At 45.3% G+C, this 22484-nt stretch overlaps 1 protein-coding gene across 1 annotated transcript in view; it reads right to left on the reverse strand.

Moving 5' to 3' along the window:
• TMEM117 (transmembrane protein 117) overlaps window positions 1-22484 on the reverse strand; it is a 325750-nt gene that overhangs the window by 264085 nt on the left and 39181 nt on the right. Inside the window, exon 3 of the mRNA XM_084810666.1 lies at window positions 11758-11890. Within this exon, the coding sequence (XP_084666792.1) occupies window positions 11758-11890 (133 nt within the window). The remainder of the gene's footprint in view (window positions 1-11757; window positions 11891-22484) is intronic.

Raw genomic sequence — 22484 nt, forward strand, 5'->3', positions numbered from 1 at the left:
TTTTTAAATGGTTGGGTGCTGTTTATTTTATTTTTGTTTCATCTTGTATGCCTCTATCACACAATTGCGTGATTGCTTTATCACACAATTGCACAATTGCGTGATAGAACAATTGTGTGATAGAGGCATTCAAGATGAAAGAAATCACCCATCCTGAAAGGAAGAAGTTTAAAAAATCACACCTACAAACTGGGTTTGAATGTCACTGTGTCACTATCATGCATTTCTCCAGCAATACATATGCCCCCTAATAGTGGCATAGTTAGATAGTAAGATAGGGTACTTAAGGCGGGGCTGCCAGAGGCAGCTTGGGAAGGAGCCTGTGGGAAGGAGGACCAGCTGCATCAGGTGGACCCTGAGCCTGTTTCTGCCCCTGCCAAACAGGTACTTAAGGCAGGGCTGCCAGAGTGCACACTTAGCGTCACACTTGGAGATGCACGGAGGAGCACAGGAAGACCCACCCACCACCTCTCCAGAGACACCAGCAGCCACAGATACCAGCAGCAAATAGCAGGAGCAGAGGGCAGCAGCTGTAAAGACCAGCGAGAAATGGGCAAACGTAGATTTTATTTGCTCCTTCTTAGCTGCTGCTCTCTTTTATCTCCTTTCTCTTTTATTTTTTATCTTCTTTTATATTGTTGTATATTTTATATCTTAACATTTTAATATGTGCCTGGGAGGACCACTGAGCAACTCAGGGGAGTGGGGAGGTGCCACCATAACTGGTCACGGGCAGAGGGAGGTATGGTGTTGGGGGATTAACAGGCCAGCTGAGGAGAAGAGGGGCTAGACACCTTATTGCTGTCCCCAATTCTGGTTCTTTCCCCAACCTGATGGTTCCTGGCGGCCTTACCAGTCTGCCCTCGGGTCTGGTGGTGCTGCTGCTGAATGTCAGGTCGGCCCAAAAGAAAATCTCCTTCATCTATGATTTGACTGTGGATGAGGGGGCTGACCTGGTATATATTACTGAGACCTGGGTGGGGGAACTGGGAGGGGTCACTCTCTCCCAGCTGTGCCCTCCTGGGTACTCAGTGCAGCACCAACACTGACTCGAGGGTCGGGGAGGTGGGGTTGCCGTGGTCTATAGGAATTCAATCTCCCTCTCCAGGCTTCCTGCTCATTTGAGTGCAGATCGTGAGTGTTTGTACCTTGTGTTGAGTACCCGGGACAGATTAGGGATTCTGTTGGTGTACCGCCCACCCCGCTGCCCATCAGACTCCCTGCCTGAGCTGACAGAGGTGGACCTGGACTTGGTGTCGAGGACCCCTAGGATGATGGTCCTGGGGGATCTCAACTTCCATGCCGAGGCCACTGTATCCGGGGCGGCTCAGGACTTCATGGCTGCCATGACAACCATGGGGCTGTCCCAACATGTCATCGGTCCAACGCATATAAAAGAACACATGCTTGATCTGTTTTTCTCAACTGGGTAGGAGGATGGTGATCTGAGAGTGAAGGAATTAACATCTGTCCCTTTGTCATGGTCAGATCACTTCCTGCTGGGGTTTAGACTCTTGGCAGCCTTCCCCCTCTGCAAGGGTGGGGGACCTATTAAAATGGTCCACCCCCGGAGGCTAATGTATTCCGATGGATTCCAGAGGGCTCTGGGAGATTTTCCTGCTGGTATGGCTGGTGCTCCTGTCGAAGCCCAGGTCGCTCTGTGGAATGCAGAGATGACTCGGACAGTTGACATGATCGCACCCAAGCGCCCTCTCCCTCTGAGCAGAGCCCGGCCAGCTCCTTGGTATACACCTGAGCTGAGGGCAATGAAGCAAGAGGGAGACGGCTAGAATGCAGGTGGAGGAAAACTTGTGCTGAGTCTGACCAAATACAGGTAAGAGCTCACTATCGAGCCTACTCTGTGGCGGTGACGGTGGAAAGAGACAGTTCTTTTCCATCAGCATTGCATCTTCTCAGTGTCATCCAGCAGAGATTTTCCAAGCGGTTCATGGCCTGTTACATTCTGGGCCAGGGAGAGAGACGGTGGAACCCCCAGTGGCACGCTGTGATGAATTTGCAAGGCACTTTGAAGATAAAGTCGCTCAGATTCATCACGAATTGGACACCACGATTAATGCAGTTCCATTGGTAGAGGCGTTCGGAGCACCATCTGGTCCAGTTTTATTGGATGAGTTTCAGTTATTGAGGCCTGAGGATGCGGACAAGGTGCTTGGCCGATCGACCACTTGTGTGCTTGACCCTTGCCCTTCATGGCTTATTAAATCAAACAAGGAGGGGATGTCCAGCTGGGTCCAGGAGGTTGTAAACTCCTCCTTGATAGAGGGAGTGGTGCTGGCCACTTTAAAAGAGGCGGTAATCAGACCATTCCTGAAAAGGCTAACCTGGACCCGGAGGTTGTTAACAATTATAGGCCAGTGGCCAACATCCAAGGTGCTTGAGCGGGTGGTTGCAGGACAGCTCCAGGCACACTTGAATGAAACGGATTATCTAGATCCATTTCAATTGGGCTTCAGGCCTGGTTTTGGAATGGAAACTGCCTTGGTCGCCCTGTGGGATGACCTCTGCTGGGAGAGGGACAGGGGGAGTGTGACCCTGTTGATTCTCCTGGACCTCTCAGAGGCTTTCAATATCATCGACCATGGTATCCTTCTGGATAGGTTGGTTCCGGAACAGTGGTTCCGCTCCTACTTGGATAGCCGATTCCAGAAGGTGGTGCTGGGGGATTATTGCTCTGTGCCATGGCAATTGTGCCACGTGGTTCCACAGGGCTCTGTTTTTTCCCCCATGCTGTTTAACATCTACATGAAACTGCTGGGGGAGGTTATCCAGAGGTGTGGGCTGAGGTGCCATCAATATGCGGATGACACCCAGCTCTACCTCTCTTTCTCATCAAAACCAAGTGAGGCAGTGGCTGTTCTGAATCAGGGCCTGGGCACGGTAATGGACTGGATGAGGGCTAATAAACTGAAACTCAATCCAGACAAGATGGAGGTACTGTTAGTGGGTGGTTCGCCTGCCCGGCTAGGTGATATTCAACCTGTTCTGGAGGGGGTTGCACTCCCCCTAAAGGATCATGTTCTCAGTTTGGGGGTCCTCTTGGATCCAGAACTGTCACTTGAGGCACAGGTGAACTCAGTGGCACAGAGCACTTTTTATCAGCTGACAGGCCAGTCAGACAACCAGATTCCAATTAGGAACAGGAGGCAAAACAATATGTTCTGATGTAACCACCTTCTGCAGACCTCCATACAACTGGGTTGTCAATTTAAAATAAAGAAATCAGGTTTTTAAAAAAGAGTTTGAAATTGCTCATAATAATGCAGTCATTAGCACATTCAAGAATGAATATGTTAATCTGATTTTAATATCTGGTTTAAATCTCCCACTACAAGTTTAAAATAACAATAATGGTTTCAGCCTTGAATATTCAAATTGAGCATGCTACAGCCTCCCATAATTTCTCTTTCAACAATTGTGTGTATTATATTATTGAAAAAACTCAAGGTTGCAAGTGACATTTTTATTGGTCTAAATCAAGAAGCCTACTGAATGTTTGTTATAATTAGATTTGTCTGCTTTTATCTTGATTGATGCATATAAACAATGGATAAAGCGACGGGAGTAGGTGGCATCATCTGTTCACTTTGGCTGGGCTCTGCCATTAGATGGAATTGTTTTCTCGGGCCTCACTTTGCACAACGGAAACAGGAATCCTTGGTTCAATGCAAGCATAAACATTTTCAAGAGCTGCAGTATATCATACATAGGCTATCAGGTTTGAGGAACTGTAAATTTTCTCAGAAAAATATGACCTATGAGGAATGTTGTATTATTCCAGACATTAAAAAAACCAAAGAACTGGAATAGTTGTCAACACAACCCAAGTATATTCCAAAAGATACATGGGATGTTGCCATGGTAACCCCAGGCAACACCTTGTTGTGAGTCTTTGAGGCAGATGAGCATGAAGTGCCATGGGCATTGCTTTCTTCTTCAGAGATACTGGTTGAGCTGCCCCTCCTCTACGGTAATTTCCTTTATGAATTGCTTCTGTCTGTATAACCACAGACGGAAGAACAACAAGAAAGCCTTGTAACTCCTTAAAGACTAAGCCATTTATTATGGCATAAGCTTTTACAGACTAGACCAGCCTTCCCCAGATGCTGTTGGACTACAGCTTCCATCATCCTTGACCACTGGCCATGCTGTCAGGGCCTGATGGGAGCTGTAATCCAAAACATAGGAATATAGGAAGCTGCCTATACACTGAGTCAGACCATTGGTTTATCTAGCCCAGTATTGTAGACAATGACTGGCAGCGGCTCTCCGGGGTTTGAGGTAGGGATGTACGAAAGTCACTTACCTTTTCGAAGGGTGACATTCGTGTGGGGGGGGAGGCGCTCCGTCCCTCCCCCCGAAATTCTGGCTGGGGGGGGAGGTGCTCCGTCCCTCCCCCCCGAAATTCTGGCCGGCCAGCTCCGCTCTGCAGGGATTCTGCGGAGCCGCCGGCCGGCTCTGCCAGCGGCCGGACATCCGGCCGCTGGCTAGCAGGGACGCAAATGGCGGCGGCCATAGCCGCCGCCGTTTGCGTCCCTGTAGTCAGCCATGATAGGCTACGTAAATGTTTACGTAGCCTATCACGGCTGATTTAAAAGAAAAAAAAACGCGTGTACGCAAATGCATTTTTTTTGCGTTCCTTATTTTGGCACGTCTTAGTCTACGTAAACATTTACGTAGACTAAGACGGCAAAAATAAGGGGAACGCAAATAGCGTAGATGCTACGCTATTTGCCTTCCCATTGTTTTCGCCATCTTAGTCCACATAAATGTTTACGTAGACTAAGACGTGCCAAAATAAGGAATGCAAATGGCGGCGCCCATGGGCGCCGCCATTTGCATACGCGAGTTTTGTTTTTTTTCTTTTAAATCAGCCGTGATAGGCTACGTAAACATTTACGTAGCCTATCACGGTGTTTTTTAAAAATCTAGCCGTGATAGGCTACGTAAATCTTTATGTAGCCTATCACATTTTTTTGTTTTGTTTTGTTTTTAACTGGAAATGGCGGCGGTGGCGGCCGGTCGGAAGACTGGCCGCCGCCGCTGAACCGCCACTGAACCGCCGCCGGAGCCGCCGCCAGGAAGATCCGCCCAAGGTAAGTCCCGTCCCGGGGAGGAGCGGGGGGGTGGCAGACCGTTCCGCCACCGATTTCGGGAGGCCGAATGCACTGGCATTCGGCCTCACCGAGATTCGTGGCGAAATTCTCTGACATTCCTAGTTTGAGGCAGGATTCTTTCACAGCTCCCCCTCCTGGAGATGCCGGGGATCAAACCAGGGACCTTTTGCATGCAAAGCATGTGTTCTACCTATAGCCCCTCCCCATCAGATCTGGAGGAAAGGCTGGAGTAAACTTTACTCTGTTGGATTCATGGAGGCATGTGTATGTGTGTATCAATACAGACCCCCAAGAGAAGAGTGGGGGAGAGGAGGAGAAGCAAGCTTTGAGGGTTTAAAAAATAAAGTAAAAGCGAGTCCGAAAGATCAAATGATGCAAGATACAGCCAGAACTGCACCACATTATTATGCAAAGTACAAAAGGATATAGAATCAAATCAAATGAACATGATCCAATCAGCATGGGTGTGACTAGCCATTAGCTGCTGGCAATGAACAGGCATAGCAAAATCAGTAGTGAAAATGAACTTTCTGTAGTTACACAGAAATTCCCAGGATTTCTTGGGACTAAATTCGCATGGGAAATTGCTAATGAACTTCAGTTTGGTGGCTTCCTATTCCGCGTTGAAATTTTTTTGTTTGGGAATGGCAACTATGGTCCTAGGAGACTGAAATATTCCTGCACTGGTTTCTGAGTGTAACCAACATTTTTAATGACTAATAAATCCTCAAAGAGAAGTAGGATGGGGTGGAATGCCATCTCACTTGTTTTCAGCCAGACCTATCACCAACCCTCTTCTTTACAGGCAGACATAACTGAGTCTATCCTAATGAAACCATCCCTTCAAAACCATCCCATTTCAATGAAGCTATTAACAATCCTTTTAAAAAAATAAAAGACTAAAAACTGTAGCTGAATTAGAAGGGCACACGATCAACTTGCCAAGATGAATTCTGTAAACAGCAACTCTATTCTAACTGAAGTCATCCTTTAAACAAAAGGCAACCACAAAGACCATTATAATGGAAGCATCTCTGGGTGAATCCAGTATAGACTCATATTAGACACTTTAAAGTACATGTGACTATGAATGATGAAGAATGCTGGAGTCCATTCATAGCTTTCTAATGTTGAACCCTGGGGCTAGACTTGAAGTCCCAAAATAGTTGTCCGTTTAATTATTTTTAAAGCCTTTTGCTGCACTCTAGTGGCGATCTCTCCAGAAATACACTGAGAAATGATGCAAACATTGTTGAGGGAAAGGGAAAAAAATGATAGGGATAAAAGAGGAAAGTCTGAATTTCATTTCAGCATAAGATGAATGTTGAGTTCTTTGTACTCTTTTAGAAACTGCTGCTTTAAAATGCACCCAAGTTTCTGTTATGCTTTACAATTCTTCCTGAAAGAAAATGATCTACTATGAATAGTAGAATTATCTGTCTCATTTCCTCCATTTCTTCAACAGAACTCAAGGTGGCCTATACAAAGTCTCCAGGCAGTCTCCCATCCAGCACCCCACCTACATAGATTCACCAAGGCTGCTGATGGACCTTCAGAGAGAGCCCTGAATCTAACTGCCAGTACAGGGGTAGACAACCTGGTGCCCTCCAGATGTTCTAGACCACAGGAGTCATTAGGAACGGGCCCACCTGGGCACAGGACCCGGATCTTTTGAGCTGTGCCCTGGACCTTTTGAGCTGTCCTAATTGCCATTTTTTAACATTTTCCCATTGACTTGCATTGTCAAACAGCCATAACTTTTTTTAGTTTGTATGATAAATACATGAAATTTGGTTGCTTGGTAGCCCCCATGGGACTGATTGAATCTGCCAAATTTCAGGCAGTTAGGTCCAGTGGCTTTTGTGCTAGTCACAGGTAAAGTTTGCTATTTTCCAGAAAATTTGTCAAAGCAAAGAGCTATATTTTATTTGTGCTTCCACATATGTGCATGGAATGTGGGGACCTGGAAGCCCCCATAGAGATGACTGAGTCAGCCAAAGTTCAGACAGTTAGGTCTAGTGGCTTTTGTGCTAGCCACAGGTAAAATTTGCTTTTCCCAAGAAAATCTGTCAAAGTAAAGAGCTATAAATTTTTTGTGCTTCCACATAAATTCATGGAGTTGGAGGATCTAGCAGGCCCTATGAAGCTGACTGAACCTACCAAATTTCAGACAGTTAGGTCCAGAGGCTTTTGCGCTAGCCATGCATAAAGTTTCCTTTTCTCAAATTCTAAAACAGGAAGTAAAAACTGTCAAGTCACCCAGGAGATTAGAGATCCGAATCAGAAGGTGTTTAAGGTGACCATTAGGAGGTCACTATCCCTAATCTCTGGTGTAGGATTTTTTTTGAGGTGCAAAAAACCTCTCTCCTCCTACTTTTCTTTTCTGCTCTTAAATGCCCACTGTTGTGAGCTTGCTTGCAATGAAATTTTGAAGAGGGAGAAGGAAGGGAAGAAAGAGCTCCATACTGGTATTGAGCTCCACACAGCATCTGATTTTACTGCCCCAAACTGGAAACTTTGGCTTCTGCAGAAGTTTAGTAGCTTCAGTACAGCAAAGGATCCAATCAGACTTCACAAACTTCTTTCCCCCCCTCCACTTTAATTTCTCCTAAATAGCTGTAGCACTCGAATAATCCCAAAGGAAGGGTTAAGACTATGTGGCGTCATGATTGAGAAACTGCTGGGGCTTTTAAATAGATTCTACAGTTTTTTAAAAAGCTAGAAAAAGCCCTCAGCCACCTCACCTCATAAAGTTCATTTAACTACGTGCAATCCTTACAAACCCTGCACAGCCTCCTAAATTCCTCTGAAGTACTACCTCTCTGAAAGTAGCCACTTGGCTTAGGGAATTCTCTCTACCCCACCCCCACACACATTTCCAATCACTATTCTTCTTTTCTTCTCCCCCCCCCCCATCCTGTTCTTTCTTTCTCTTCTTTATTCCACCCAGAGCATATCTTGGGAAATTCTTAAAGAGAATTGTCTTCAGTGGCAAGAGAAGTTCTGAACTGTATTTGACTTTATACAAACAGACAAGAGGGTTGGTTTTTCTCCTTCTCACTCAAGCCTTTGAGAAAAGTGGGTTCACATGGTTGCAGAAAAACAAAACTGGGGCTGTTTTGTTTGTCAGTTGCCATTATCCAGCAATAGGAAGGGCTGTAGCTCAGTGGTAGAGCACATCCTTGGCATGCAGAAGGTCCCAGGTTCAACCCCCAGCATCTCCAGGTGGGGCTAGGAAAGAATCCTGCCTGAAACTTTGGTGAGCCGCTGCTGCCAGTCAGTGTCAACAATACTGGGCTAGATGGACCAGGGTCTGACTCAGTACAAGGCAGCTTCCTATATTCCTATGAACAGAAAGCTTTAATAAAAATAGGAGTTTTGGGGTTGTTTTTTAAGTGGAGGGGAGATAAATGCTGCTCATTTATGCAATCCTGTGTATGCCTACTCAGAAGTCCCATTATGTTTAATGAGGCTTACCCTCAGGAAAGTGTGTATAGGATTCCAGCACAAGTTACTTTTGCAGGGAGGTTTGCACCTTGATGTTCTGCATGTTTACTCAGAAATAAGTCCTGAGTTGTGAGCATGGTACTGCAGGCTTAATACAGTGCCTGCCCAATTCTATCTAATGAATTAACTACCCTTTCAGCTCAGTCCTATGCATGTTTTGTCATTTGTGCGTTTGGGGGGGGGGGTTGCATGAACTCTCACTTCAGTGGTGAGGGAAAGGCGCTTAGTGCACGCTCAGAGTTTCTCCATAACTTAGCCCTAGTTTTGAAAACACTCATTGGCTGAATCCTGGTGAAGTCATGGCACAAATGAAGTTATGGGGAGTAAGATACAATAACAGTGTGTGCATAGAGAGGAGTTGCACAAAACAAGACATCTATTTTTATGAATAGTTGCTGGAGGATGGTAGGATAAGGAGAGATGGTTGCATGGAGGGGAATAGAATTGGTAGGGAGAGAATGTAAGTGCTCAGTGGTGAAAGAAAAATATTCTGCACATGCTCAGAGGCACTCTCTAATTAAGAACATAAGAAGACCTGTGCTGCATCAGACCAAGGTCCATCTAGTCCAGCATTCTGTTCACACAGTGGCTAACCAGATGTCCACTGGAAACCCACAAGCAGGACATGAGTGCAATAGCACCTTCCCACCCATGTTCCCCTGTTGCTAACACTGGTGAAATGTAAATAAATTCTAGTCATTCTAAATTAGAATGCATGTATATCCTTCAGAAACTTTGCAGGTTTCTTGCCTAGGGGACACCTCTAATGACCTGTGCATTTTAATACAAATGTACCCAAAAACTATTGGGGAAGGGGTGAATGGAAGGGAAAGCAAATCACTCCCTCTCCCAAACTGGAGAACTCCCCTTCCACATGAACTGCTGCACCTATCCTTCTGAAACTTTTCTGGTTTCTTACTTAGGGACAACTGTAGGCTGTCTGTAATTTTCAGAACAATGGTCCACAAGGAACATAGGGAGGTAAGTATGTCCTCTTTTGAAGACCTCAAAATGTCAAGGTCACCCTTGCACAAAAACCTTTGTGGCTAACATTCTGAAATTTGGAGACATGATCTCCTCTGGTGGGGCAATGAATCTTGAAATTTTTATCCAATTCTTCCAAGGAATTAAAACGCAACTGCCAGTTCCCTTTAAAAGAAAATATAATATAATCAAAATATAAACCCTGCACCTATTTTTCTGACATTGGGCAGGTGTAATCCCCTTCTAGGGGGCTACAATGCCTGAAATTATCCAGTTCTGACAAAGAGAAAAAAGTTACAGGTTTTTTTTTCTAATTTCCCATGGTAGTCAACAGGAAGCATAAAGACTCATTTTTCCATACCTTGGCTCAGGTTTGGTGCTGAGCTGAAGTGGTCCGACTACAAATTGGCCAGAGCAAAAGTGGGATGTTTTCCAAAATGCTGAATTGGGGTCTGAGTTGAAGTGGGGTGGAGGGTCAGTGCATACTTCTTATGTATGCATGTATGTAATCTGTACACACACACAAGCACACTGCATGCACACTACACACACACACACACACACTAGACGTGCGCTTAAGACTCGTATATGTGTGTGTGTGTGTGTGTATGTGTGGTGTGTGTGTATATATATATGCAAATTTGTGTTATGGGCCTGTGCCCCGGATCTTTTAAGACCCTAGCAATGCCCCTGTTCTAGACTACAACTCCCTTATGCCACAGCCAGCATGGCCAATGGTCAGGGACTATAGGAGCTGTAGTCCAAAACATCTGGAGGGCACCAGGTTGCCTACTCTTTTGCTAGCATCTTGACATTAACTGCTTCTCTAGTATTTTGAATGCTCAGAAGGGGTTGCTTTTTAAATGCTCCTTGACAATACCAGGTCTATTGTTAAGCTTCCAATAAAGCATTTTGACCAGCATCCACCCAACCCAATTGCAGCCCACTAGCCATTAAGTGCAGCTGCCAAGTTCGAGACAGCCCCATTCATTCCCTCCCACTTTCCGCCCCACCCACCCATTTTGCGGTCCCAACCAGACAGGAAAAGCAGGAGACTTATCAGGTTCCTTATTGGATGCCACAGACAACTGACTGGCTCTTAGTAGATACTTCCATTTTAAATTATCTTGAAAGGGCAGGCCTGCAAAAACCATCCAAAATTGTATTTCTTTTATAGATGGTTTTATCATCAAAATACCACCACACACACACAAGTGAAAAAAACTTCAGTCCTTCTCCTCATAGTTCACAGGCAGCCCACCTGTCCTGCCCACCTTCCCCCCCCCCCTCAAATAAGCTGCAGTGGGCTGCGGTGATCATGCGAACCAGGTCAGTGGACAATGAGCCATGCTGAGAATAAGCCACCGTGGGTTGGTTGTTCGCTCACCAACCCACATTACTCCTGACGGACAATTAGGCACTCCATGGCTTGCTATGGTTTGTTTCCTCTTTAGTCCTCCCACCCACTTCCAGCATGTATCCCAGGGACCTGTGCAGCACAACCCCTCTCGCATCCTTGTCCCTACAGAGGGAAACTTTTTGCCACCACCACCACCCTATCCAATAAGCAGCCCCCATCTGATATCCTCCTCTCCCTTTCCTACGTCTTGAAAAGTCACTTCCATGCCCCTCAGAATTCCCATGAATGCCCAGTTTTTGATGTTCCCTTTCTGGGCCTGGCACTATCCTCCAGGTTGCAGGCCTAGTTTCCCACTGAAGCCCTGATCTTGCAGAGACTTTGATGCACATCCACCATCCACTATCTCGTAACACTCTTTCTGTTTATACCTACATGAGCCTCAGGGCTTAGCGCATAAAAAGCATTTAGGTGATCATCAAGATGGTTTGTAAAAAACACACCACTTTCCTATCCCTATGAAAGTAACTGCTTGGAACTAATGCATGGGTAAAAAAAACCAAACTGGACATCTCCAGGAACTCAAGTTATATTCTCATAATGTTCCGTTATGCCAGTGTTTATACCATAGTGCCCCACTGGAAATGTATGAATGAATTAGCTTCATTCTGTGGTATTTACAGCCAACACACCTATTAATAAAGTCATTACCAACCTGTCACTCTGTATGAAAGATATAATTAAGATGGTTCAGTTTAAAGAAACATCTCCTACCTCATGTTACCTGCCATAAGGAGACACAGATTGTATATGTGAGAAAAAATGAAGAGGAAGAGGATGGTGCTGAAGAACATCGTCATCCAAGAGCCATGATCCTCTCGGAACATTTTCAAGCGAAGTAACTGACCTGCAATGAGAAGATTATTAGAAATGTGTAAAGAGATTTTCCTCTAACAGGTTCCTGCTTGAGAGAGACAGAATGCAGATGAAGCAGATGGAGCTGAACAAGAGACTCAAACTCCAATAAACATGCAAATATACAGTTTCAGCAGGCAATATGGTCAACAGCTCCATTGTAAGGCATCTGTTTGCTCAGTAACAGACAGACACTGTTCACGGCCCTTGTCACATGGCTTGGGAAAGGCAAGTCACATCCAGGCTTCGTTAAACTGTGCAATGGTTCTATGCCAGGTGGGGAATTCTTTTTCATCCTGAGGACTGAATTGGCTCTAGGGAAGCTCACAGGGGGAGGGGCACATACCGACATTGAATGGGGCCATCCCCAAACTGGATGGAGTCACCCACTACTGGCATGCAACCCCCCCCCCACACACACACACACTTGTCTGGCCCCATGTACACATTCCATTCATACTCACAGAGACACCAATGGGAAAGGTGAGGGGCATGTGGAGACATTGGGAGCCCCCATTTCAAAGCAGAGCCTCCCAACTGAGCCTGCTTCACTCACCCCTCACCTTTCTTGACAGGTGTATGTGATGGTGGGCATATTTTGGGTACCAGAATTAAGCACCCCTCTTTGTCAACAAGGATAGTCATTCATCCTTCCCTTTTGGGAACCTAGAAACCTTCCTTCCTGTTGCTACCCTAGTATTTTTGTAGTGTTGTCTTTCTAAGAACATGGGCTTTTTCACACTGAGCTTTTATCCTGTGATTGAGATTTCTCCTTCACAGAAGTTTACAGGTTCTTTACATGACACCGTGATCATTCAAGGCATCTCCTGCACTAAATGCCCTTTGTTCCGTTTTTAAATAGATCGCAAATAATGAGCTATCGAATTACCCCGTTGTGTTCCGTTTCAGTTTCCTTTTTTAAAAATATATTTTATTTATTTTATTTTTATAAATGAAATAAACAATACCAAAATTACCAACAACCTAATCAGTACTTCAATTTCCCAACAGTACAATATTCTGATGAAGACACCACAATAAAAAAGAGAGAAGAAAAAAGGGAGAAAGAAAAAAGGGGAAAAGGGAGGAGGAAAGGAAGTGAAGAAAAAAAGAAAAAAAATCCCTTCCCTCCCCCTCTCCCTCTCCTCCCCCCTTAAAAAATTAAGTTTAAACTCCAACACCCCCCGGCCTCCGATGCCATTCTATTCAGACAGTTCTTTTCCACCAGCATTCTATTCAGACAGTTCTTTACCACCAGCATTGCATCTTCTCAGTGTCGTCCAGCGGAGCTTTTCCAAGTGGTTCGCGGCCGGTTACATTCTGGGCCAGGGAGAGAGATGGTGGAACCCTCGGTAGCATGCTGTGACGAGTTTGCACAGCACTTTGAGGATAAAGTCACTCAGATTCGTCATGAATTGGACACCACCATTAATGCAGTTCCATTGGTAGAGGCATTCAGAGCACCGTCTGGTCCAGTTTTATTGGATGAGTTTCAGTTACTGAGGCCTGAGGATGAGGACAAGGTGCTTGGCCAAGTCCGATCGACGACTTGTGTGCTTGACCCTTGCCCTTCATGGCCTATTAAATCAAACAAGGAGGGGTTGTCTGGCTGGGTCCAGGAGGTTGTAAATTCCTCCTCGAGAGAGGGAGTGGTGCCTGCCGCTTTAAAAGAGGCAGTAATTAGACCACTCCTGAAAAAGCCTAACCTGGACCCAGAGGATGTTAACAATTATAGGCCAGTGGCCAACATCCCCTTCCTGGGAAAGGTGCTTGAGCGGGTGGTTGTAGGACAGCTCCAGGCACTGTTGAATGAAACGGATTATCTAGATCCATTTCAATCGGGCTTCAGGCCTGGTTTTGGAATGGAAACTGCCTTGGTCGCCCTATGGGATGACCTCTGCCAGGAGAGCGACAGAGGGGAGTGCGACCCTGTTGATTCTCCTGGACCTCTCAGAGGCTTTCGATACCATCGACCATGGTATCCTTCTGGATAGGTTGTCTGGGTTAGGAATTGGAGGCACTGCACTACAGTGGTTTCGCTCCTACTTGGATGGCCGATGCCAGAAGGTGGTGCTGGGGGATTATTGCTCTGTGCCATGGCAATTGTGCCATGGGGTTCCACAGGGCTCTATTTTATCCCCCATGCTGTTTAACATCTACATGAAACCGCTGGGGGAGGTTATCCGGAGGTCTGGGCTGAGGTGCCATCAATATGCGGATGACACCCAGCTCTACCTCTCTTTCTCATCAAAACCAGGTGAGGCAGTGGCTGTTCTGAATCAGTGCCTGGGCACGGTAATGGACTGGATGAGGGCTAATAAACTGAAACTCAATCCAGACGAGACGGAGGTACTGTTAGTGGGTGGTTCGTCTGCCCGGCTAGGTGATATTCAACCTGTTCTGGAGGAGGTTGCACTCCCCCTAAAGGATCAGGTTCGTAGTTTGGGGGTGCTCTTTGATCCAGAACTGTCACTTGAAGCACAGGTGAACTCAGTGGCATGGAGCACTTTTTATCAGCTTAGGCTGGTATACCAACTACGCCCTTATCTGGACAGAGATAGCCTAGCTACAGTTATCCATGCTCTGATAACTTCTCGTCTGGATTACTGCAATGCGTTATACGTGGGGCTGCCTTTGAAAACGGTCCGGAAACTTCAGCTGGTCCAAAATAGGGCAGCAAGATTGTTAACAGGGACTGGCCTGCGAGCTCATATTACACCAGTACTTTTCCAGCTGCACTGGCTGCCAGTCCATTTCTGGGCCCGATTCAAAGTGCTGGTGTTAACATTCAAAGCCCTTAACGGCTTGGGGCCAGGTTACCTGAAGGATCGCCACCTCCCATATGTGCCTGCCCGGACCTTAAGATCATCATCAGCGGCCCTTCTCCATGAGCCCTTGCCAAAGGAAGTGAGGCGGGTGGCTACTTGGAGGAGGGCTTTTTCTGCTGTGGCACCCCAGCTCTGGAATGAGCTCCCTAGTGAGGTTCGCCTGGCGCCTACATTGTATTCCTTTCGGCGCCAGGTGAAGACCTTTTTATTTTCCCAGGCATTTTAGCATTTTAGCTTTCTAAATTTTTATCTTTGCTGTTTTAAATCTGTATTTTAAACTCCTGCACTGCTGCTAGGTTTTATTGTGGTTGTATTGTTATATTGTGGTTTTAATGTTCTATATATTTTAAATTGTTTTATTGTGTGTTGTTTGGTTTTAATTTTTGTGAACCGCCCAGAGAGCTTTGGCTATTGGGTGGTATAGAAATGAAATAAATAAATAAATAAATAAATAAAATTTTAAAAACTACATCTATAACCGTAACAATCTTACAGTTTAATAAACAACCTTACATTTCTATATCATATCATCAATCTTATATCAAGGAAACAGGTCTACAATTCATTCCTAAAAGCCTATATTAGTAGTAGTAGTAATGAAATATATATATAGTATTATATAATAATAAAACTTAATATAAACCTTCAACCATCAGTAATAAATTTTATACTAGATATATTATCTATTTTAAAATAAAAAATATAAAGAAAAGCAAAAAAAAATAAAAGAGAAAAGAGAATAAACCAATATAAATGTAATCATTTATCTTCTGAATTAGCCTGAGTCATACAGACTAAGCACAAACAGTTAACAAAGCTTGTTTAAAGATTCCAATTCATGGGGCTGTAACAGAATTCTCACACATTTTTACGTTAAGCCAAGCCTCCGCCATTTCATGATTTAAAAACTTCTTCATCTGACCTTCAGACACAAAACAAAGTGTAGCAGGATATTCTAAGTAATATTGTAAGTTCATTTGTTTTGCCATATTCTTTGCCTTAAAAATTGCCTTCTTTTATTCGCCACCTCTTTGATGTAGTCTGGGAATAACATAACTTTATCTTGTTTCTAGGAAAGGCTTCCAGCCTCCCTTGCCAAACGCAGGATATAATTCTTTGTGGAGATTTTTGCAAATTGAACTATGATGGTGTAATCAGTCCCTTTAGCATTTGGCTAGGGATGGCGGAGAATTCCACCACGGATTTCAGTTCCCCCCGAAATCCGTGGCGGAACGGCCTGCCACTCCTAGCGGGATCCCCCCCGGGACGAGACTTACCTGGGGCAGATGTTCCAGACAGCGGCGGCTCTGGTGGCGGTGGCTGGTCTTTCGACCGGCTGCCGCAGCCACCATTTGCAGTCTGTGCTTAGCCGTGATAGGCTACGTAAGTCTTTACGTAGCCTATCATGTCTGGGTAAAAAAAAAAAAAGCGTATGCAAATGGCAGAAGCTACAGCGGCCGCCATTTGCGTTCCTTATTTTTCACCGTTTTAGTCTACGTAAATATTTACGTAGACTAAAACGGCAAAAGATAAGGAACGCAAATGGCGGCCGCCGTAGCCGCCGCCATTTGCATACGCCGTTTTTTTGGGGGGGTTACCCAGACGTGATAGGCTACGTAAAGACTTATGTAGCCTATCATGGCTCCCTGGTTGGATGCAAATGGCGGCCGCTACAGCGGCTGCCATTTGCATCCGCACCAGCCAGTCCACGGCCGGAAATCCGGCTGCGGACGGCCCTGGCCTGGCCGGCTGCTCCGCAGAGCTGCCGCAGAGCAGAGCCGGCCATTGAGGATTGTGGGGGGGAGGACCGGATCGCCTCCCCCCCCATCGAGGACTCCGGGGGGAGGGATAGAGCGCCTTCCCCCCCACCAAGAACAGACTCCGCGAAAAGGTAAGTGACTTTCGTACATCCCTACATTTGGCACATGAAATGCCTGCTCAATATCAAGTAAATAATCAGATGAAATAGGGAGTATCTCATGCAAAAGTTTATCCACAAAAACATGCAATTTTACATCATTCGGCAGATTTTTAATCCCAATAATCCGTACGTTGGATCTTTTCGTGAAGGCCTCCAGTTGAGAGATTCTATCAGAGATATTTTTAAAACAAATGTGTAATGTAGTTTCATTTCCTGCCACTCGTTTTCAAGCTCATTAATTTTCATCTCCATTTTTTGCCATGACGCATTAATTAAATCTACAGCTCCTTGCAGGGCGGTGATGGAATTTTGGATTAAATCCAGCCTTTTGACTTGCTCCGTAAATTGCAAAAATAAAGTCTTTATCAGCGTAAATAATTTCCCTATATCTTCTGTCTTCGACTTTTGACACAGAGGATGCAGGGGGAGTAGATGCCAGCTCCTGTCTTCTCCTCGGCACAGACATGTTTCTCTCAAACAGATCTTACAGGTCCTCAGATGTTCTCAAGATATTGTTAACGTTTCTTAAATCATCCCTCAGAGGTTGTTGATATGTCTTAAACCCTATATTATTATGGAACACGTCAGCCCTGTTTTCTCCTATAAAATAGGAGTCTCAGTACAGCTTTTTGCGTTGGTAAAGCTCTGGGGAGATAATCCTGGAATCCAGCCACCTCACTATCGCGTGGGAGTTACCTTTCCCCAAGATGTTGTCCAGAGCTGTTGCCTTGACCCCCCCCTTTCCATTCCAGGGGGGAGATGAAAAGGTTTTTCAGCCTTTTAAAAAGCTGTTTGAGAAAGCTCTCACGGAGAGCCGTGGGAAGCTACCAGAGCGACATCGGTCCCAACCGGAAGTCCCCCGTTTCAGTTTCCTCTGTGAAAAGAGTAAAAGCAGCAAGAAGAGCAGTGAAATCAATGAAAGATAATGGAAGACTGAAATACGGGGAGAAAGAGGGAGAAGGGGGTGGGGGAAAAGGAAGCACGTGAAAAAGCAAGTCATTGTGTTCCTGCATTTAAACCAGAAGCAGAAAGCCCCGTTTTAAATGCAGGATTTTAGGCTGCTGTACAGATGCCCCATAACTGGTCTTAGTGCAATTGCAGGAGAGCCGTCTTGCATGATAGACCCATCTAGACTGATTATTAAGACTCATAGTTCTGGGTGCCTGTCTCTGCATCCCCACATCCATCAATCCTTGCCTGGTAAAGCTTGCTGTGGCTGAAAAATGTCTCCTCTTCCTCCCCTCTTTTTGGATTCACTCAAATATTAAGGACCTTCACCCTCCCTTTGATGCATTTTCAAACATCATAAGAAAGGAAAAGGTCATAAGGGAGGACACTGTAAAGAAGGAAAAAATATAACTTGTTCCTTCTACGTTGCTCTCTCCCACCAGTTTCCCAAGTTCTACTATCCACCCCCTTCCCCACTTTGGGAAGGTCCATAGCTCTGTAGTAAGAAACATGCTTTATGTGCATAAGGTCCTGGGTTCAATCCCTGGTATCTCCAACTACGGCTGGGAAAGATCCTGGTCAGAAACCCTGGGCAGCCGCTGCCAGTAGACGATACTAAGCTAGATGGACCAAACGTGTGACTCACTATATTCCTATACAGCTTCCTATATTCGCTTTGTGCCTTTGTCCCAAACCCTAAAACAGCTTTCCCAACCTGGTGCCCTCTAGATGTGCTGGTCTACCACTCCCATCATCCCCAGCCAGCATGCCCACTGGTTGTGCTGGATGGCAATGATGAGAGTTGCCATCCAACACATCGGGAGGACTCACTGGCTGTGCTGAACCATCAGTGTGCAAGCTCTTTTGGCTTGCCACTGCCTCACTTTTTATCCCCCCACCACCACACTGACCCTTCTCTGGGACAGCGTTAACCCATAAATTGCCTTTTGTTTGACATCCTAAAAATCCACACTCCGTTTCTGGGAAAGCTCTGATCTTGTCTCTGCCGCTCCCTCCCAATTACCTTACACGGCCATTTTGCTACCTGAGGGGTGCCTCCACTAGCGATTTACTCTGAACCAGCTGCATGTTGAGGTCGATACGGATAGATGACGTCATGGCCATCCAGCAGCCACCCTGGAGCTTATCAGGGAAAAACCAGATTTCCCGAGACTGCTTAAAGTCCAATTCTTTTCCTCAAGTCGGTTTCTCAGTGGTATAGTTGTTGTGTGCCCCAAACCCCACACTGAACTCGGCTATGCTAGCCCAGCCCAGGGGTGTGCTTTTCACCATGATCCAGGTCAAGGGGTGTTTTCTTCCCAGCACAAGCATATGTGTGCCTACTCAGAAGTAACTCCCATTGTGGTCGTTGAGGGTTGTCACCTTAAATGTGCACATGGAAGTAATTAATTTCCCTCTCTGTTACAGTGCACCAATGGGCTAAAAAGGGGTTACCAGGCTTGAAGGGAAGCAATTGATTCTGAAAGAGCTTATGAGGCTTGAAGAGAACTAATTAATTTGTGCCTTTGTTATGGAGAAAGGAGGGAAAGCCTGGAGGGGGGAAAGCCTCCCTTATTGGTTGAGCAGCCCCTGCCACTCAGATGACATTCACTCCAACACACACACACACACACCGCCACCACCCCGGAAGTATGTTATGTGATGCGAGTTGGAATGGTGCGATGCACACCGATGTGGAGCCCTGCCCAGACCAAAAGCGGCTCCTAGAAAAATGCAGGTAAGCCACTCCTCCCTTCTCTTTCCGTTGTCATGGAGACATGGCCCTAGACTGAAGTTACCAAAGCTACACACACTGTGCTCCTATGGATTTCAGTAACAGTGCTAATTTCTGAACCAGCTCTACTGGACCGAAAGCAGCTAATGCTCTAGTGGAATAGAGCCAGGGCCACAGAGGGAAAACACTAGAGAGAAATTCCATCCAGTCATTCATGGAAAAGTAAGCTACAGAGATGTGTTCATAGACACGTCCTGCATTGGATACTCAGCAACCTCTGACTTTGGAGGTTGCCGACTATCTCAATAGGATTACGCCCTAAATGTTATTAAAAGCTCGCAAGAAAAGCATGGATTTTGCCAGATAAAAGATAGTAATGAGGGCACCTGGAAAGCATAGCTCAGGAGGGAGTTCCACAATTTGGGTATTACCAAAAACTTTTTCTGGGAACCACCAGACAAACCTCACCTGGAAAAGGGTCTCAAAAAATGATCTTAACAAATGGACATGTTTCTATAGGAGAAGGCAGTCCTTTAGATCAGGGGTGGGCAGAAGGTGGATATCCAGATGTTTTGGACTTCCACTCCCAAAAATCACTGCCAGCATGGTCAATGGTAAGGAATGCTGGGAGCTGAAGTCCAACATATCTGGAGATCTACTCCCCCCCCCGTGGCCCCTCCCCCCCATGCTTTAGATATGCTGACCCTATGCCATTTAGAGCTCTGAAAGCCAAGAAAAGCACCTTAGCTTGGTCTTAGAAGCAGATTTGTAAACAGTAAAGATCTTTAAGTAATGGCATAATATGTTTATGGTGCTCAGTCCCCATTAGCAGAAAGATTTCTCATATCAGTAGGTCTGGCCCAAAACATTTTGCTGCCTGAGGTAAAGGACAAGATGGCGCCCACTCTCCACCCACCATTCCATGTACACAAATGTACTAAAATGGCAGGTGAATCTTACTTCAACACTGGTGATGGCACAGCACCCTTCACTGCACCTGAGGACAGCAGACTAGCTTACGGGGTGCAGGGCAGGCCATGTGGTACACAAGCTTAGTCCTCCAAGCATCTGCCACCTGAGGCACCTGGCTCACTCTGCCTAATGGTAGGGATGGCCACGCATATAAGAGAGAAATCTATGATGTTTTTCACATGCCAGTTTGAGGAGGAATTACTGAGAAGCAAGCAAGTCTCCCATTAAATCTGACATAATATAGTCAATCAACAGTGCTATCCTATACATGTCTACTCAGAAGTAAGTCCCACTAAATTCAATGGGGCTTACTCCCATGTTAAGTGGGTATAGGATTACAGCCCAAGGGAAATGTTCTGCCTCAGAGAATCTGTTTGAATCAGCTCAGCAGTGACTATATTTCTCAAGAATTGTAAGAAAAGAACATTTATTATGGCAACTCAACCATGCAGAATAGTAATTACACCTGCTGGAAATATTCTGCTTTGTGATAACAATGCAATCATTAATCTCCTTAACTGGATATTTACACCATATTTGTATCTCTATTCTGTGAAAAGACTAAAAGGTTCTTTACCGAGTTAGACCTGTGATTGTATTCCCATCATAATGACGTTCTAATGTAAAACCTACCCCTTTCATTTTGAATATGGCAGTTGTATGCTATGTTATCATCCTACTTAGAGCAGAGTTAACTAAACAGGCTGAGTGCTGACCCTATTTAAACACTCAACATTTCTCTTACCACTTCTAATGTGGCACTGTATAAGTAAATGATCACCGAGCACCAGGTTAGATGCTTCATGATGCAAGGCAGGGAGAACAAGTTTCTAATATAGAATCATTTCGCACAATGAAAATGCTGGGTTGTTGTTTTTTACACAGGCAAAGTAGTTTAGACAGATGGCTTTTATTTTGGGAGGCTATGAGAGACTTGGAATTTAAAGCCATCTACCAGGCAAATTGGTCAAAACAAAATTTAGATTATTCAAACCATGGCCTGAAATGCTTGAATTTAAAAGCACAGTTTCATTGATATCGTGGGAATAAGGTGCCCATTAAATCAGTGACAAAATGAGATGGTAACCGCCCTAAAGTGGCAGGGTGGGGCTGTATCACTTCAGGCAGTGGGTTGAAAACTTTTCGTTGTACAACAAAATACATAAAACCAAATCCCTTCCTGTAAGTAGAAAGCTCATATACTAAGGAGGAAGGTTCTAGCCCAACCCCTTCCCTGCTCAGCTAGTTTTCTAGTTGAGGGGAGTTGTGAGGTTTTATAAATGTAGGGGACCATTCAAAAATATGACACACACAGCCTGCAGTTGAAAGTGGTAGAAAGTTCATTCTATTACCTCAGGATCACTGCCTTATTCTGCTACATGTTGTCATGACTTCCCCTGATGCTGCTGTCAGAGGAAGAATCTGATTCAGAGATAGAAGAATCTGATTTAGGGGCTAGTCAAGGTATGGAACGTCAAGATGCTAGGAAATCATCTCTGCCTGGTTTCATAGAAGCTACTCCTTCTCAATTACAGCCAGCTACTGTAGGAGGCAGCTACTTCTTTTCAACTATAGCTGGAGCTAGTCTGAGAAAAAGCACCCAAGTCATTGCAGCCTGGAGAACATTCTTTGGTAAGTGGCCAAGAGGTAGACTCAACCAAGGAAGGCATGGCCAAGGCTGTCTCCTAGGCATTGTTGATGGCTGAAAAGACAAGAGGAACGACACCCAGTTAGACGGAGCTCTCAACTCCAGGCTAACTTTTCCCATAGGGGTAGATGGACAAGTGAGAAACTCTAGTTGCCCTGCCTCCGCATAAAAGCAGGTGCAGATGCAAAAGAGATTTATGGGTACAACATTGGTGGTACAGGACACTTCTTCACTTGGACTACTCCTAAACCCTAAACTAATGCATGCCTGGAATCTCATTCCTTTGGACCCTGTTTTGGAATAAACCCCAGGACTTAAAGACCCTATTTCTGGGTCCTGTTTGAATTACCTGAGTTGAACGTGGGCACACTAATAATAAGATCTAAAGAGCCTCTTGTTGAATGTGAAAGTGGAGAGTGCAAAAGCTGGTTTGAAACTCAACATTAAAAAAACTAAGCTCATGGCATCTGGCCCTATCACTTCCTGGCATATAGAAGGGGAAGAAATGGCAGCAGTGACAGATTTTATTTTCTT

Source organism: Heloderma suspectum, chromosome 7 (assembly GCF_057233095.1).
Source record: "Heloderma suspectum isolate Gila_16-S chromosome 7, 16-S_ref, whole genome shotgun sequence".
Taxonomy (NCBI): Eukaryota; Metazoa; Chordata; class Lepidosauria; order Squamata; family Helodermatidae; genus Heloderma; species Heloderma suspectum.